Source organism: Leopardus geoffroyi, chromosome A1, assembly GCF_018350155.1.
Source record: "Leopardus geoffroyi isolate Oge1 chromosome A1, O.geoffroyi_Oge1_pat1.0, whole genome shotgun sequence".
NCBI lineage: Eukaryota > Metazoa > Chordata > Mammalia > Carnivora > Felidae > Leopardus > Leopardus geoffroyi.
In genome coordinates this window covers 173,781,132-173,799,942 of record NC_059326.1, presented here as the reverse complement: position 1 = coordinate 173,799,942, position 18,811 = coordinate 173,781,132, and the positions used below count along the sequence as shown (strand labels likewise).

The 18,811-nt window shown below is 41.6% G+C and overlaps 1 protein-coding gene across 3 annotated transcripts in view; it reads left to right on the top strand.

Annotated features, from left to right (window-relative positions):
- Positions 1–4,412, top strand: part of FAF2 (Fas associated factor family member 2) — a 79,181-nt gene extending 74,769 nt beyond the window's left edge. For 2 of the 3 annotated variants that reach the window (XM_045500942.1, XM_045500946.1), the window contains exon 11: positions 1,130–4,412. In XM_045500942.1, coding sequence (XP_045356898.1) covers positions 1,130–1,312 — 183 coding nt within the window. In that variant the 3' untranslated portion in view covers positions 1,313–4,412. The remainder of the gene's footprint in view (positions 1–1,129) is intronic. The other variant, XR_006718019.1, reaches the window with a different exon arrangement.
- Positions 4,413–18,811: the final 14,399 nt, after the last annotated feature.

The following is an 18,811-nucleotide window of genomic DNA, read 5'->3' as shown; positions in this document are numbered from 1 at the left end:
ATCTAATCATGAGTAAACATCAGGCAAACAAATTGAGAAAACATTCTGCAAAATAAGTGACCAGTTATCTTTAAAAAGTGAAAGGTCATGAAAGTCAAGGAAAGATTGAGGATTTGTTCCAGACTAGAGGAGGAGGCTTAGAAGATGTGACAATGAAATGGAACACATAATCCTAAACTTGATGCATTTTGCTATTAAAGGCAACTAGCAAAACTTGAAAACTTTAATAATAAATATATATTATGTTACAACAATAACGTGCCAGTTAATATCCTGGCTTTTTTTTTTTTGAGGGCTATATTATGGTTATGTAGGAGATTGTCCTATTTATAAGACATGCACAAGTATTTTGGGGGTGATGGGACGTCAGGTTGGCAGTTCGCTCTCAACTGGTTCAAAGAAAAAAATTCTGTACTTCTGTTTCTGTAACTCTCTGATTTTTTTCTTAATGTTTATTTTTGAGAGAGAGCACGTGAGTGTGCGTGCGCACAGCAGCGGGGGGCAGAGAGGGAGACAGAGGATCTGAAGCAGGCTCTGTGCTGTTAGCGCAGAGCCGGATGCAGGGCTCGAACCCACGAACTGTGAGATTGTGACCTGAGCCAATGTTGGACTTTTAACCGACTGAGCCACCCAGGCGCCTATGTTTTTTTAAGCTTATTTATTTATTCTGAGAGCAAGAAGCGTGCTCAGGGGAGGGACAGAGAGAGAGAGGGAGAGAGAGAACCGCAAGCAGGCTCCACGCTGTCAGCACAAAGCCCAATGCAGGGCTTGATCTCGTGACCTGAGCTGAAATCGAGTCATACGCTTAACTGACTGAGTCACCCAGGCACCCCTCTGATTATTTCTAAGCAAAAAATTTTTAGCTTTATAGCAAACAAGTTGTCAAAAAACAAAAAAAAAAAAACATGAATCAGTTCAGAAGTAGGACTGGCATTGGCTGCGTAATCTCTTCAAAGAACTGCCCTACGTATTTGCTGTGTGAAATGGAAGGACCTCACAGTAGAATTCCACTGTAATGTGATTACTTCATATCTCAGAGTCATCCTGGAGAGAGCTAGGGATATTTGATTTCATAGTTGTGTTGTCTGTCTTTGTCTTTCTCACCACCCTTTTCCTGTATGATCTGCAGGTAATCCACGACTTCTTATTCTCCTTGAAAGAAAGCCCAGAAAAGTTTCAGATTGAAGCCAACTTTCCCCGGCGGGTGCTGCCCTGCATCCCTTCAGAGGAGTGGCCCAACCCCCCCACGCTGCAGGAGGCCGGACTCAGCCACACAGAGGTTCTCTTTGTTCAGGACCTTACAGATGAATGACATTTTTTTTCCTCTCCCCTCCTACCCTAATCCCTAAAAGAAATGGAAAAACAAAAACAAAAAAACAAGAGAGAGAAATTCATATTATTATTATTATAATACAATATTTTTTTTAAAAGACTGCTGCATCCTAAGGAAGGATCAGAAACCATGCTGCCTAAAAGAGTCACCACCTGTGTGTGTGCGCGAGGTCAGCAATGAATGTTCCCGCCGGCAAGCCCACCCTTCCCTACTGCCTCTGCACCACGCACCTTCCAACAAAAGGAGACTCTTCACCTCCAACCCAGTCATTGTCCCAGCTGGGGAAGGGGACATTCTCACTAGTTCTCATTCATTCTTGCTTTTATGGAAAATAAAAGTGAAAAAATCTCCCCATCAACCAGCTACTGCAGCATCTCTTGAGGACTTGCTTCTCCCACCACCGGAGAAGAGAGGGAAGAGAAGGCACAGAACAGAGATGTTCCTTGAACTTCCCACCATTTATGAATAACTTTTAAATGTTTTCTGTTGCTTTGTAATGACCAAAGGAATGAGGCTGACATAGGTGTTGTTGTTTTTTTTTTTCCTTAACTTTATTTGATAAAGAGCCAATTCTTAAGCCTATGAGTTCATGCCCTGGGCTCCTTAGCCCACAAGAGTATAATAAAGGTGCCCTGGGCTGGTTTGTGCTTATTTCTGCCATTGTCCCTCTCACATTCCCAGAGAGGTTGTTCTTTTTGGTCCAACTCTTGCTGTCCTTTCTTGCCACCTGTGCGCCCCACTTGGAGTATTGGGGAGGAAATCTGGATTCATTGCCCTGCAAAGGCTATGTATAGACAGATATACTCATACGTGTGGTGTGAACTCCCGTGTATACTCACCTATACACATGACTGCAGCTTTCCCTTGGAATCTGTACCAGGTGGTTATTATGGGATCTGAACCAAAGGATAGCAGCTCTTCATTCCTCTTCTGACACATGCATGCTCTTCGTGCCCATCCCTGAGCTTTCCTGAATTGCCAAGCTTGGTGCCTTCCCAAAGGACTAGCAGGGCCTATGGTAGAACCAGCAGAACCCCATGAGAGTGCCCTGCCTGTCTCAGTGGGAGTGTGGTGGTCATGGTGGTGGTGGTGGTGGTGGTGGTGGTGGTGGTGGTGGTGATGATGATGGTGGTTTAAGGTTAGAACTAGAGACTTTGAGGGGAGCCAAGACCAAACTCCTGAACTTCCAAGTTGTTGGAAGGCACATTTTAGTTTCTAATGTAGCCACTTGCTGGAGGCAGTTTTTAATCCTCTCCCTCTATTGCTCTGTTTAAGTAATAGGGTTTTTTAACCTCTGGATGTCTCTTCTGTGGTTGAGTTTCTAGTAATGGGTACATGGGTTAGGCCATGTATTAATAGATGCCAGCATGAGCTGGCAAATATTCCAAAGTGTTCTACAGCTAGACTGGTGCAGACTTGTAACACAGCAAGCTACCAAAGTAACTGTAGTTCCTAGCATGCTGTGAGGCTGGGGGTTCATATCAAAATAAAGCATAACTTGGTAGATTTGCAGTCTCCAAAGGCTTTCTCTCTTGCTTACCTAAAATCTAAGGGCCACTCTTATAGGTAGCAGTGATGTGGCTTCTATTTTCTGCAACCCTCAGTGGTTGGGATAAACACCATGGGACAGGGTGGGGAGCCTGGGAATTTCCCAGTGGCCTTGGCACAGGTGTCTAGAACACCATCTATAGGAAAACTTAATTCTGCTCCTAGCTGCCTCAGGGCCAGATGAGTAGAAGATCACTGTTGGTATAAAATGTTTCTGGAGTGAATACCAGGATAAACCATATTCTCCACTTAGCTTTATGTGACGTCTGCTTCCTGCTGACAACCATGCAAAGAGGAATTTTTCCACTTAACTCAGAGCCTCACTCCCTGTCAAATTCATAGCTGTTTCCCTAGCCTTACACAGGAGAGGAGGGTATTACGGGCCTTCTCTAGGTTGGGTGTACTGTCTTGCTTATGCTTCCTTGGAAAGTTGTAAATCTTTTTCCTTAATTCAGTCTGCATCTTATTCTACAGTGTGCACTTTATGCCTCTTGCCCTTTCAAAACTTGTTCAGTGAAGGAGGTCAGATGCCAGAATATTAAGAAAAAGTCTATGTCGGTACAGCTCTTGGGATTGCCTACTCATTTACTTTAGGTTTGAAGAAGTTTTATCTGAAGCACATGTTCCTTCCTAGTCCATGTTGAAACAGGCCTGCTTTGCTCAGACCCCATTCCTGTCTCCTTGCTGACCCTAGGGCTGCTGCCTGGTGCCATCTCCCTTCCTTCCCCATGAAGGATGCACATTTTATCACTTCAAGTCAGTACAATCTGTATGTTACTCCCAAGGACCTCGGAGAACTCAATGGGACCTGCAAGGGAGAAAATACTGAGAAGCTGATGATCTGCAAGCAGTTGCTCATTTCCAAATCACCTTTGGTTATTTCAGCTGTTCAAACAGCAAGTCGTCAACCTAACGAAGACCCCTGTTTCAAGTTTTGTTCTGCACGCCCCAAACTGAAGTAGATTCAGCTGAATAACCATGGGAAATCACCAAGCAAAGACCTCCAATTGGAGTCAGTTGAATTTTTGCAGCCTCAGTGGGGCCTCTCTGGTCTTTCCTTCCACTTCTGCAGAATTTCCTGCGGCAAATACTTCGTCCTTGCTTGCTTCCACTATGATGGATAAAAAATGGCCAGAGGAGAATGTTTATCTCTTTAAAAAAAAAAAAAAAAAAAGAAGAACCTATAATCTTCAACTGAGCAGTCTTTATGAAAATTGCTAATGGTGCCAAGGCCAAGGAAAAAGTTTCAGAAAATGACTGTGGGAAGGAGTGATAACCCCAGAATGCAAAATCAGGGGAGTATTATCTGGTGCTTGAACAAGGAGCTCCACTTTACAACTGGCTTTTTTAGGACTTGTGAGGAACGCAGCAACAGGAAATCCATCCATAAAGGATGCAGTGCCCCAACTTGTACTGCGCCTGAATAGTTACGTGATAATTTACTGAAGAAATCTAGTGTACTTTAAATTTTTTTCATAAAAGTTTACATTGTATTGTAGGTTAACATTAAATGTTTTATAACAAAATCTCATAATGAGTTGTGGGTCTTTCTGTTTAAGAGAGACGTGGTAGATATTTTCTGTGTTCATGAAGGAAAGTTTGGGAAACCATGGGGGTGGGAACAGGATAGTGCATTGCTGAGAGGCAAGGGAGAATCAAAGAGAAGCAAGGAGTTAAAATAAATCAGTAGTGCATTCCAGTGAAAAGAGGCAACTTAGTGTGGATAGGTAGGAGGGGCAGATAAGATATGGGTTCAAATTTGGCCTTTTGTGGCTTCAAACAAGTTCGTTAGTTTCCCCCAACTGTAAATGAAGTTAACACTGTCTATCTTGGAATGGGTTTGTAGATTAAATCAAATATATATGAAGGGCCCAACACAGGTGTCATTGTTCCCTTTCTCCATGGCAGTGTGTTTTGAAGGAATGTTTTTTTGCAGTTGTAACTGTCAGTTTCATAAGGGATGTCACATCTCCTGCTAGAACAGATCTACGTCCTTGTGAATGAGTCCCTAAAGAAGAGTCACCTTTGATCTGACAAAGTCTGGACTATTATTGGAGCTCCCCTCCTAAGGTATTGTTGCTTGTATTCTCATTTCTTTCTTTCTTTCTTTCTTTTTTTTTTTTTTTTAATTTTCTTTTTGAGTAAACTTCACACCCAACTTGGGGCTTGAACCTACAACCCCGAGATCGAGAGCTGCACACTCTACCAACTTAGCCAGCCAGACACCCTTGTATTTTAATTTCTGAGAGGAAATTTTAGGTTCAATTATTTGCCTTTTTCTTCCCCACTGTCTGACTTCATGCAAAGAACTTATTCCTGTGAGCTACGAATTCTTGTTACCTTCAGAATCTGCCCTGTTGCTTATCCAAAGATGTGTGGCTTCCATTTTATTTTTAATGTACCTCTGAACTAGAACGTCTTCTGCTCAGTCTAGTAAGTCTGCAAGAAGAGTTTGTTCACCTTAGGTCAATCCACTTTTAAAAATGAACACTTCACGATTGTGAAGCTTATGTATAAAATTTTTGCCATCAACGAACAGAGTAAAGGAAGATTAGAACTTTGATGCCAGATACACCTGGTTCGAAATCCTGGCCGTGGCCATGATTTTGGCCAAGTAACCTCAACTCTCTAGGCTTCAGTTTGATCATCTGTAAAAAGGGGGTAGGTTGTAGCCCTGCAGTCATGATTAAGTGAATTGCTACTGCAGAGTTAACCTGGCATACAATTGGTGTTTGGTAAGTAATAGCTCCTATTACTGTTTTCAAAACAGTCTGTAGCTTGCCCACTGCTAACCATTCACCCTAGATAAAGGGAGGAGAGGTTAAAGCGGAGGGGTTAAGTTGAAGTTTTGCCTATGGTCAGGTAATGCCTGACACTTTTCCTTGCCATGCTTCTGGTGTTGCAGTTCTAACTCCATGTGCTTTTACCCCAGTGGAGCCTCCAGCCCTCAAAGTCTTTTCCTCATGACTTCGGGTCCTGCCAACACTGCTGAGCCTATCCTCCCTCTCCCAACCCTACTCCTCCCCTCTTCTGTGTGCCCTTCTTGGTAACTCTTGCCCCAAACTCCCGGGTTTCTTTAAGCTGAAACCTGATTTTCCCTTGAAGACACCACTTCAAACAACCCTTAAGCAAATACTGCTCATTTTCTCTCGAATCTTTGAACCAGGATATGGATCTCTATTTCTCTTCTGCCACTCTGATGCACTGTCTTCCAGGACAATGCTCCCAAAGCATGGGCCACCTGCTTGGGCTACTTTTTCCTGTTCTGGTTGCTACTGGACATTCCCCCAGATGTTGACAACTGATACTTTTCCTCTCCACCAGCAACCTGGGTGACTCTTATATCTACATATGTGGATTCTCTAAAGTTCTGGTCCTATTGCTCATGATTTGACTTGTGTAGCCGCTGAATGTAGTAGAGGCTTTGAGTCCAATCTGGATTTGAAACTGCTGCTTGCTGACTGACTGATTCAGGGCGTTTCCTCATCTATAAACATCATGGTGGTGCATCCTTGCAAAGTTCAGGTGCTGCTTAAAAGGCCTGATAACCTGTGAAGTGCCTGGTGGCGGAAGATGAATGCTTGGTAAATGTTTGCTTTCTTTGCTCCTGTCCCTCCCAGCTGTGCTGTGCTTTGAGCATGGCTTCCACTTTGAACTGTTTCACCCTCAGGACCTCAAAACTAAACCCTTTCTGACCCCAGCCTTTAGTGCTCCCACTCCGCTATCTCTACTCTGCCATCAAGGCCTTTCTGTCTCTCTCCACTCCTCCCAGTTCTCCCTGCTAGAATTCTGTTGGCTTTTTACCCCCTCTCTATGACAGTCCAGCGCTGTCACAATTAACGAAGTGAAACTGAACCATTTGGTTTCTCTCCTCTTGTTCCTTAAGCTGCAGAGTCCTGGCATATACCACAGTAAACTGAGGAGCCCTGGGTATTGATGCCCACTCCTATGATCCAGCCCTAGGAAACTCCCCACGCATTTCTACTGCATAGGCACTGTTCCACTGTGTCCCCTTTCTCAATACAAGCCCACCTGCATCTTCCTCACTCACAGCCCATTACAAAGCAGCCTACTTCCTGAGAAAATTGAGATCTTGTCACAGAACTTCATCATCTTCCTTTTTCACCCCAAAATTGCTCTGTGATGTTAACTGCTTCCTCTTTCCCTTCTGTCTTGTGGGTGTATTTTCTTTTGAAGGAGATATAATTTGCATACAGTAAAATGCCCAAATCTTAAATCCACAGCTTGATAAAATTTTGCCTATGTGTACACCAAAAACGAGATGCAGGATGTTTAATTACCTCAGAAAGTTCTCGTGTGTCTTCCCAGTCTGTAGCATCTCTGAGATAACCACTACTCTGACTTCTTTCACCATAGAAGTTTTGTTTGTTCTTAAACTCCTATAAATGGGCTCGCTGTGTGTATGTGATTTTATAAATTGTTTTCTTTATTCAGGTATTCCTATTCATGATAAACTTTAGGAAGTGCAAATAAACAATAAAACTTCACAATACCACATTGTCTGGAGGTATCTACTGTTAATATTCCAGTGTATGTCTTCCCAGACTTTGCATATAAAAACATTTTTTCTACAAAAATGGGATGGCATTGTAAATATTGTATTCTCTCCATTTCATATCTTATCTGTATATTTTTAATGACTATGCATTCATTTCACTGAATGGATGTACCATAAACTGATCAAAATCCTCTTATGACATTTTAGGTTGTTTTTTGTTTTGGTTTGGTTTTTTTGTTTGTTTTGCTTTTCTTTAAAAAAAAATTTTTTTTAACATTTATTTATTTTTGAGAAAGAGAGCATGAATGGGGGGGCGGTGGTGCAGAGAGAGAGGGAGATGCAGAATCCGAAACAGGCTCCAGGCTCTGAGCGGTCAGCACAGAGCCCGACGCAGGACCGTGAGATCATGACCTGAGCCGAAGTCGGACGCTTAACTGACCGAGCCACCCAGGCACCCCTGTTTTGCTTTTCTAAGTACAGACTGATAAACATCATCCCTGTAGCTAAGTGTACACACCCATGCTTGTTTTCTCAGGGAAGAAGAATCCCAGAAGTGAAGTTACTGAATCAAAGGTTGGAAATTTTACTTTTTTAAATGATTGTGTGATTTCCAAATTATTGTCCAGAAAAGTTATTTATACTCCTGCCAGCAGTGTGGGCTCAGTCTCTGATTTGTGTCATCATTGTCAGAACCTTTACAACTATCTTCTTTTCATTCGCTTGAATCTCTCTTCATGTTCCATCTAAAAATGTTTGGCATCTCCTCCCTTGCAAAACCTTAATCTTACCTTACCCACAGGTCCCAGTCCTATCTCCTTTCCTGCCAAGATAGCTTGCACAACCAGCCTCCACTTCCTTAACCTCCTGTTGATTGAACTTCCATCCCCACTGACCATCTCTTACAGTCAGCTGCAACCTCCTAATTGCCATGTTCATTGGTGTCTTACAAGATCTTTGTAAATAGAAAAGTTCCCCACCTGGTACCTGGGGGTCAGATTATGTGAATTAGGTTAGGGAATCATACTTTATCTTGAGGGCCATTGAGGGGCTTTAAGCAAGGGAGACACATCAGATTTGGGTTTCAGAAAGCTGATTCTGTCACTGTGGGGAGATTGGATGGGATGGGGCAAGACTAAGAGGTGATATGATGGAGTCTTGGATTAGGAATGGTGTGGGGATAGAGAAGCGTTAATGATGGGAATGAGAAGTATGTAGAAGGCACAATAACCAAGGAGGGCCTGAAGGCTGATTAGATACGGAGGGTGATAAGGTGTCCAGATTTCTGACAACAGCATTTTAGGAACAAAACAGTCCCTGGTGACCTTCACAGATGCTATTTCAGTAGAGTACAGTATCAGAAGGCAGAAGTAATGAATGGGAAATGAAGTGGAAAGATGGAATGTAGGCAGCTCTCATGAAATTTGTCAGTGGAAGGTATTGGAGGAAACAGGACAAGCCAGAGAAGCGTTATGAATGAGGAAAGGTTATTTAACATAGGAGAGACTTCATTATGTGTAAGTGTTAAAAGCAGTGAGATTTTAGAGAAAAATGTTGAAGGTGCATAGGGAAAGGATAACAGAGAAAGATGTCCCTGGGATGGTGGAAAGGTTGGCCTTAAGAGAAGGATAGGAGCAGAAAGTGCATTTGTAGATTTGAAGGCAGAAGTTGAAAATGTCCACATGTGACGGTAACTCTTTGTCAGATTGTGGGGAGATGGTGGGGTCAGAGGTCTAAGAAGACTTTTGATTTGAAATAGCTGTTTTAAAGAGTGCAGACTAGAATATAGGAAGACTTAGGTGGTTTTCTGGGAAAACAGAGAGTCCATATGAGATTGAGACCAGAATATACAGTGGGAGTAGATATGAAAAGCCAGGACCTGTCGCCAGTCTATTTTCTTCACTGCTGCCAGTTTTCTTTCTGAAAACAGAGGGCACATGCAGGCATTCAGAATCTCTCTGCACCCCCTTTGTCCCAGATGAAAGTCCAGCTCTTCAGCCTAGAAGTTGGGGACTTCAACTCTGGGGCCTCTTTACAGCTTTGTTTTTCTGTTCCCCTGCATGGTCATACTAATTAACCACACAGATCTCTTGATTGTTCCCTAAACACACCAATGCACTTCCTGCCTAAAGCTGTACTAACACAACTAACACTCAAGATAAATGGTTTAGAAGATAAGCTGTCAATTTCTCAAACTCCTCTGATTGCCAGCCTACCAAGTGCCTATGCCACGTGATTCTGGTCTTCCAGAATCATATAACACTCTGGCTTATTATAACACAGGTGCTGGCATGGCAAGGAGTGTAGATATAAATCAATTTAGACACAGAAACTGCACACCCCTGGATCTTCTCACATAGCTCTTATCTTTTGGTGCCTATATTAGAGATCTTTACTTGCAGGTAACAAACAGGAAACCCACTGTAGCTAATTTAAGGGGGGGGAAAAAACAAAAAAACTGATGTGTTGAAAGACTATGTGGTAGGTCCCAGAATTGAAAGCCAAATCTTAGAAAGGGTGAGGTCTAGGTTTCAGAAAGGGTGGGTTGGTGGAAAGGTGTTGTTAGAGGTAGAGGACATCCATGGGATGTTGGGACTTCCACCTTTGGGATGGAGAAACATAATTGGCAAGTAGATTGGGGGAAGCCTTTTCTTTTGAAAAATTGCAGAAAAGCATAAAGAAGAAAATAACCCTTATTTGTAGTACCATTACCCAAAATTATTAACATTAATATTTTGGCATAGTTGCTTCCAGCTTTTTTTTTTTTTTTCCCTGGATATACTTGGGTTAAAATCACATAAAATGTTTATACATTTGCTAAAATAAATCCATTCACCCTCAGCAGATGTGGTTAATTTCTGGCTGAGCAACCTGCCATTGTGTTGAGCACTGAACAGCAGTGAGCCCTCTGTTGTTAGGAGGGCTTTCCCAGCATGCACTTCTCTGTCAGAGACTTTATCTGAGGTTGAAATAACAGCGGAGGCCGACAGGTTTGCCCCAGCTTGTCAGAACTGTGGAGGCCGGGGTGGTGGTGGTTCAAAGTATCATCGTGCAGAAAAATAATTGGAAATGGGAGAGATAACAGTTAATTCACTATGCTGGACACTGGAAAGAGAGGGCAAGGCCTGTGTAATCATCTGGGCCCTGGGACTGGGGTCAACTTCCCATATGCTTTCCCTCCAAGCAGCTCATTTGTTCACTTATTCAATCACCTGTTTAGATAACCCTCACTTATGCCTACTGTGTCCTTGCCCTATTGCTAGGATCTGGGCATTTGGTGTATGTGATGACTTTTGGTCTAGTGAAGCAGAGACATGGGCAGCCAACCAGATTGATTGTAACAGGTGAGGCATATGGGGAAAGCTGTCTGCATGGTGTGCTGAGGAAGCAGAGTAGAAGTGTGTTCTTCTCTGGCTTGAGGGAGGGATCTGGGGAAGCTCACTTGAGGATGGGACATTCAAACTGGGCTTTGGAAAAGGAGCATGCTTACCAGGAGGAGAGGAGTTCAAGCATTTGAGACAACATAGTGTGGCTCAAGGGCAAGGGCTGCAGGGGGAGATGGACCTGGGCTTGATCCCAACTCTCCGGAATCTCTGGAAAGTCCTCTCCCCTATCTGAGTCTCAGGTTCTTCAGCAGGAACTATGAGGGAAGTAATAACAGTTTTACAGTAAAGAAATCAATCAGAAAAAGGATCCCATGAGGGATAACTCGGCAGGATGGTGGGCACTTAATGAAATGTGAATAGTCTTCTAAGCAGAGGAAACAGCATGCACAACACAGGGGTGAAAATGGCATGTTGGGTAAACCATGAGAACCTGGGGGTGGCTAGAAGGAAGGAGGGACACGCAGAGGCTGATGAGAGTGAGATTAGATTGGGATAATGGTTCTACTGCTTCCAACCCGTGTCATAGGGAAACTGGAGAAGACAGGTGAGGGGAGGGAAAGACAAACATGGAACCTCAACGTCTTTGTCATCACCCATCTTCCAGTGAAATGACAAAGGAGGTTTATCTTCAGGGCTGAAATCAGTCTGACTTCAGTCTCCCCGTTCATAAAACAAAAACCCAAGACTCTTCTGCGGCTGTCATTCCCAAGAACCCGTGTGAGGGACAGAGGGCTTCCATCTCCTGTTGCATCCAGGAAGTTGTAAGGTGGCAGGGGAAAACAGGCTGAAGGAGGCCTCTGTTAGGATTTTTCAGAAGTGGGTTCTCTGACTTAGAGAATGCAGAGTGGAAAGACTACCAGGCTATCCTGATTCTCCCACTTTCTACTTGGGCCTGGGACTTAGACTGGGGCCTCACTGAGCCACAGCTTCTTCATATGGAAACCAAAAATAATATATACCTCAACTCGGAGCTGAGGAACAAATGAAACACTGTGGTTTATAAGGCCCTCTGGGACCTGGCCCCTGCCCTTCTCTTCAACTTCATCTCCTCAGCTTCATCCTGTGTTCTTGCCCAAACTCCTTCCTGCCTCTGAGCTTCTGCACATTCTGTTCCCTCCTTCTGGAATGCTTTTCTCCTGACTAGCTCCTGTTCATCATTCAGGTCTCATCTCAACATCACCTCCCCTGGGAGACCACCCCTATGTCAGGGTGCCCCTGCCCCTGTATTCTTCATGACCCTTGTGATAATTTGAATTTAAAATTTTAAAATAATTTTTGTGAGAGAACGAGAGAGAGACAGAGTGCAAGCAGGGGAGGGGCAGAGAGGGAGACACAGAAACTGAAGCAGGCTCCAGGCTCTGAGCTGTCAGCACAGAGCCCAGTGTGGGGCTTGAAGTCATGAACTGCAAGATCATGACCTAACCTGAAATCAGACACTTAATTGACTGAGCCACCGAGGCACCCCTAATTTGAAGTTATTGTTTACTTGTATATTGTCTAGCTCTCCTTCTGGAATGCCAGCTTCCTGGAGGCAGGAACTTGGTCTCATTCACTGGAGTTCCCAGTCACTGCCTAGAACAGTTTGTGGCTTTGGGCAGAAACACTCAGCCAGTTTTGTTGAATGACTTTATTTAGCACAAACAAGATGGGAAGCACCATACAAGGTGCTGAGGACTCTGTGGAAGTTAAACTTCCCTTATACAGTATCTAGGCTGTTACCCACTCTGTGCCCAGAGAAGGACGTTTTTCCCATCAGTATACAGGCTGAGCTCAAAGGATTCTGACTGAGGCCAAGGCCAAAGTGGTGAGAAAGCATCTGGTCCTGGAGCTCCACCTTCTTCCCTCCAAGGACTTGTGGCATGTACCCCTTGGAGGGATGTTGCCAGTTTTACCAACTATTATTAAAGTAAAGATGCATTTTACTGCCAATTCATTCACTCTTCAAAGAATGGCTACCATGGGCCAGGCATAGCTGTAGTTGCTGGCAGGCAGAGCTTTTGATACAAGGGAGGAAACCAGAATGACCTCCTACCACCCTACTGCCCCGCCACCTGCTGCCACACCTTCAAATAACAAAACTATAACCCAAAGAGGATAGGATTTTTAAAAATATTTTATGTATTTGTTCTTTAAGCTCTACGCCCAACATGGGGCTTGAACTCACAACCCTGAAATCATGAGTCGAATGCTCTACCAACTGAACCAACCAGGTGCTCCAAGACAATAGGATTTGTAATTTTTTAAATTTCTTTTTTGTTTGAGTATAATGTTACATTAGTTTCAGGTGTACAACTTAGTGATTTGACAAGTTTATACATTATGCTATGTTCACTACAAATGTAGCTACCACTTGTTCCATTACATTGCTATTACAATATCATTCACTGTATTCTGTATGCTGTGCCTGTTATTCCTATGACTTATTCATTGCATAACTGGAAGACTGTATCTCCCTCTCCCCTTTACCCATTTTGCTGAACCACCCCCCCGCCCCGCCCCGCCCCGCCTCCTCCTATGGCAACCATCAATTTGTTCTCTGTATTTATAGGTCTGCTTTTTAATAATTTTTAATACATTTTTTTAGATTCTATTTATGAGCGGAATCCTATGGTATTTGTCTTTCTCAGTCTGACTTATTTCACTCAGTCTGATACCCTCTAGGTCCATCCATATTGTTTCCCACGGTGGCTGTACCAGTTTACATTCCCACCAACAGTTCCTTTCTCTCCACATTCTTGCCAACACTAGTTTCTTGTCATTTTGATTTTAGCCTTTCTAACTGGTGTAAGGTGATACTTCATTGTAGTTTTTTTTTTTTTTTCAACGTTTATTTTATTTTTGGGACAGAGAGAGACAGAGCATGAACGGGGGAGGGGCAGAGAGAGAGGGAGACACAGAATCAGAAACAGGCTCCAGGCTCTGAGCCATCAGCCCACAGCCTGACGCGGGGCTCGAACTCACGGACCGCGAGATCGTGACCTGGCTGAAGTCGGACGCTTAACCGACTGCGCCACCCAGGCGCCCCCTTCATTGTAGTTTTGATTCGTATTTCCTTGATGATTAGTGATGTTAAGCATCTTTTCATGTGTTTGTTGGTCATCTGTAGGTCGTCTTTGGAAAAATGTCTATTCAGGTCCTCTGCCCATTTTTTACTCAGTTTTATTGTTGTTGCTGTTGTGATGAGTTGTATAAGTTGTTTATATATTTTAGATATTAACCCCTTATCAGATATATCATTTGTAAATATCTTCTCCCATTCAGTAGGTTGTCTTTTTATTTTGTTGATGGTTTCCTTTGCTGGACAAAAGCTTTTTATTTTGATGTGGTCTCAATAGTTTATTTTTGCTTTGGTTTCCCTTGCCTCAGGAGACATCTAAAAAACTGTTGCTATGGCTGATGTCAGAAAAATTACTGCCTGTTTCCTCTTCTAGCTTTTTATGGTTTTAGGTTTCTTTTGTTTTATGTATTTAAAAAAAACTTTTTTAATGTTTATTTTTGAGAGGGAGAGAGAGACAGAGACAGAGAGAGCATGGGGTGGGGGGGGGGAGGGTCAGAAAAAGACGGAGACACAGAATCTGGAACAGGCTCCAGGCTCTGAGCTGTCAGCACAGAGCCCGATGTGGGTCTTGAACCCACAAGCTGTGAGATCATGACCTGAGTCAAAGCCAGACACTCAACCAACTGAGACACCCAGGTGTCCCTGTGGTTTTAGGTTTCATATTTAGTTCTTGAATCCATTTCAAGTTTATTTTTGTACATGGTGTTAGAAAGTGGTCTAACTTCATTCTTTTGCATGTAGCTGTCCAGTTTGTCCATTTATTAAAGAGACTGTCTTTTCCCTATTGTATGTTCTTGCCTCCTTTGTCATAGATTAATTGACTATATAATTGTGGGTTTATTTCTGGGGTCTTCTGTTCCACTGAGAAAAATATGTGTCTATTTTTGTGCCAGCACTATACTGTTTTCATTACTATAGCTTTGTACTATATCTTGAAATCTGGACTTGTGATATCTCCAGCTTTGTTCTTCCTTCTCAAGATTGCTTTGGCTATCCAGGGCCTTCTGTGGTTCCATACAAATTTTAGTAATATTCTAGTTTTTTGTTTTGTTTTGTTTTGTTTTTTTAAGTGCCGTTGGTGGGGCACCTGGGTGGCTCAGTTGGTTTAGTGTCTGACTATTGATTTCAGCTCAGGTCATGATCCCAGGGTTGAGGGATCCAGTCCCATGTTTAAGATTCTTTCTCTCTCCCTCTTCCCCTCTCCCTGCTCACTCTCTCACTCTCTTAAAATACAAAAAAAAAAAAAAAAAGAAGAAGAAGAAGAAGAAGGGGCACCTGGGTGGCTCAGTTGGGCGTCCGACTTCGGCTCAGGTCATGATCTCACAGTTTTGTGAGTTTGAGCCCCGCGTCAGGCTCTGTTCTGACAGCTCAGAGCCTGGAGCCTGTTTTGGATTCTGTGTCTCCATCTCTCTCTGCCTCTCTTTCTCAAAAATAAATAAACATTAAAATAAAATTAAAAAATTAAAAAAAGAATGTTAAAGAAAATTGTTGTTGGTATTTTGATAGGGATTGCATTGAATCTGTAAATTACTTTGGGTAATATGGGGATTTTAATAATATTCTTCCAATCCATTTGTTTTTGTCATCTTCAATTTCTTTCATTTGTGTTTTATAGTTTTCAGAGATAGTTCTTTCACCTCTTTGGTTAAGTTTATTCCTAGGTATTTTGTTCTTTTTGGTACAATTGTAAATAGCATTGTTTTCATAATTTCTCTTTCTTCTACTTCATTATTAGCGTATAGGAACGCCACCAATTTCTGGGTGTTAATTTTGTATCCTGTCACTTAATTCTTTTATTATTTTTAGTAGTTTTTGGTAGAGTCTTTAGGATTTTCTATGTGTAGTACAAAAATGATAGGATTTTAATCTGATTCATAATGTCATAATTTATCCATTTCCCACAGGCTTTTTTTTTACTTTTTATTTTGAAATAAATATAGATTTATGGGAAGTTGTAAAACTATTACAAAAAGGTCTTATTTAACCCTTAGTTTCCCTCAATGATAACCTCTTATATAAACCAGCAAACTGACATTGGTAATATCCACAGATTTCACCAGTTTTACATATACATATTTGTGTATGTGTGTGTGTGTGTGGGGGGGCAGTTGCCAGTTTTATCATTTGTATAAATTCATGTAACACACCATAATCAAGAAGCAATCTTTGTTGCATTACCACAAAGATCTTACCCCTGCTACTCTTTTATAAGTGAGACACACACACCCTTATTCCACCATCCCTAACCCCGGCAACCACTAATCTATTCTCCATCTCTCTAATGCTGTCATTTTGATAATGTTATAAAAATGGATAGATATGTCACCTTAGTGATTGGCTTTTTTTCACTCAGTATAATTCCCTTGAGATCCATCCAAGTTGTTGCATGTATCAATAGTTTGTTTCTTTTGTTAAGTGAGCTCTACGCCCAATGTGGGGCTTGAACTCATGACCTTGAGATCAAGAGTCACAAGCTCCACCAACTGAGCCAGCCAGGCACCCTGAGTTTCTTTCTTTTATTGCTAAGTAGTATTCCATGATCTGGATGGGTCATAATTCAACCATTTGCTCATTGAAGGACATTTAAGTTGTTCCCCTATTACGAAGAAAGCAGCTGTGAACATTTGTGTACGTGCTTTTGTGTGGACATGTTTTCATTTTTCTGGGATAAATGCCTAGGAGTGCTGGGTCATTTAGTAAGTAAGTTTAGTTTTATAGGAAACTGCCAGGCGGTTGCCATGGTGAAGCTGAGCAAAGAGGCCAAGCAGGGGCTGCATAGCTCTTCAAGGGTAGCCAATTTGCCACCCACTGGAGTGTTATTCCTATGATTTACCTGCAATTTAAGGGGGTGCAAATCCTGGAATGCCTGAACCAATCATGTTGAGCTTTCTTAAGGGATTGGTCATCTGGATTTGGAAGCAATTAATAGACAGAAATAACATGGAAGGTATGTGCTGTGACTGAGATAAAAAGATGGGACACTATTTAGATGATCATCAGTTGAATGGCACAGGGCTCTTCACAGATGCATCTGTGGCAGAGTGGAACCTCTATTTACTTATGATAGATTGTGTCAAAATAAATATTAAAAAAAAAAAACTTGCCAAACTGTATTCCAGAGTGGCTGTATGAGAGCAATGTATGAGAAATCCAATTTCCCTGCATCCTTACCAGAATTTGATATTGTCACGATTTATTATTTTTGTTGTTTTTACAGGTGTGTAATGATCTTATTGTAGTTGAATTTGCATTTCCCTAATAGCTTATGATGTTGAACAAATGAAATATCCTCTTTGTTCAATGTGTCCTTTCATGTCTTTTGCTCATGTTCTAATTGGATTGTCTTGAGTTTTAAAAGTTCTTTATATATCTGACATGAGTCATTTTTCAGATATGTTACTTGTAAATTAAGCATTTAATTTCTGGTAAAGTCCAATTTATCATTTTTTTCCCCCTTTCATGTATTGCTTTTGGTGTCATGTCTAAGATCTCTTCACCAAGCCCTAGGTCGTAGTGAAGATTTTCACTTGTTTTCTTCTAAAAGTTTTCTAGCTTTATGTTTTACCTTTATATCAATGATCCATTTCAGTTCATTTTTGTGTTGTGACTTAAGGCAAGATTCTTTTTTATTTTTTATGGATGTTCAGCTATTCCAGTAATATTTGTTGAAAAGACTATCCTTCGTTGAATGCTCAAAAATTAGTTGGTCATACTTGTACAGGGTCTGTTCCAGGGATCTTTATTCTGTCCCATTGATCTACTTGTTTATCCCTCTACCATATTGTTTTAATGTGGCTCTTCAGTAACTCTTCAAATCAGGTAGAGTGATTCTTCTCACTTTATTCTTGTTTTTTCAAGGTTGTCTTTGCTACTTATTTCTTTGCCTTTTCATATGCATGTTGAAGTAAGAATGTCTATCTCAAAACAAACTGCCAGAATTTTGATAGGAATTACATTAAACTCACAGGTTAATATGGGAAGAAATAGTATCCTTCCTACTGCCAAGTCTTCTAATCCAAGAACATGACATGTTTCTCTATTTATGTAGATCTTTGATTTCTTTCATCTAGTGTTTTGTAATTTTCAACATATAAATCTCATAACACGTTTTGTTAGATGTATATGTTTCATATCTCTTGAGTGATTATATAGTACCATTGTGTTTCAAATTTTGATTTTCATGTGTTCATTGCTACTATGTAGAATATAATTTTTGTATATTCATCTTGTAATCTATGACTTGATGAATTCATTTCTAGTTTTTTTGTATATTCCTTGGGATTTTTAAAATCTCCATGAGATCCCGGGGCGCCTGGGTGGCGCAGTCGGTTAAGCGTCCGACTTCAGCCAGGTCACGATCTCGCGGTCCGTGAGTTCGAGCCCCGCGTCGGGCTCTGGGCTGATGGCTCAGAGCCTGGAGCCTGTTTCTGATTCTGTGTCTCCCTCTCTCTCTGCCCCTCCCCCGTTCATGCTCTGTCTCTCTCTGTCCCAAAAATAAATAAACGTTGAAAAAAAAAAATTATAAAAAAAAAAAAATCTCCATGAGATCTTGATAATTTATAGGTTATCAAATCTTCAAACAGGGACAATTTTCTTTTCAATCTGTAGGCTTAATATTATTTCCTTTTTCTTGCCATATCTCAGTGTGCTGGCTAGGACTTTCTGTATGATGTTGAGTACAAGTAGTGAAGAGTGGATAACCTTGCCTAGTCCTGACCTCAAGGGGGAAGCACCTAGTCTTTCACACCATTACATATGGTTAGCTATTGGGTTTTTTGTAGATGCTATTTATCCCATTGAGGTTACCCTCTATTTCAAGCTTGCTGAGTTTTTTTTTTTTTTTTTTATCATGATAACTGTTGAATTTTGGTGTGTTTTTTTGTTTTGATTTTTTTTGCATCAACTGGTACGTTCATATTTTTATTTTTTCCCCCACAGGTTTTTTGAAATATTGAAAAAAGTCTAGCAAC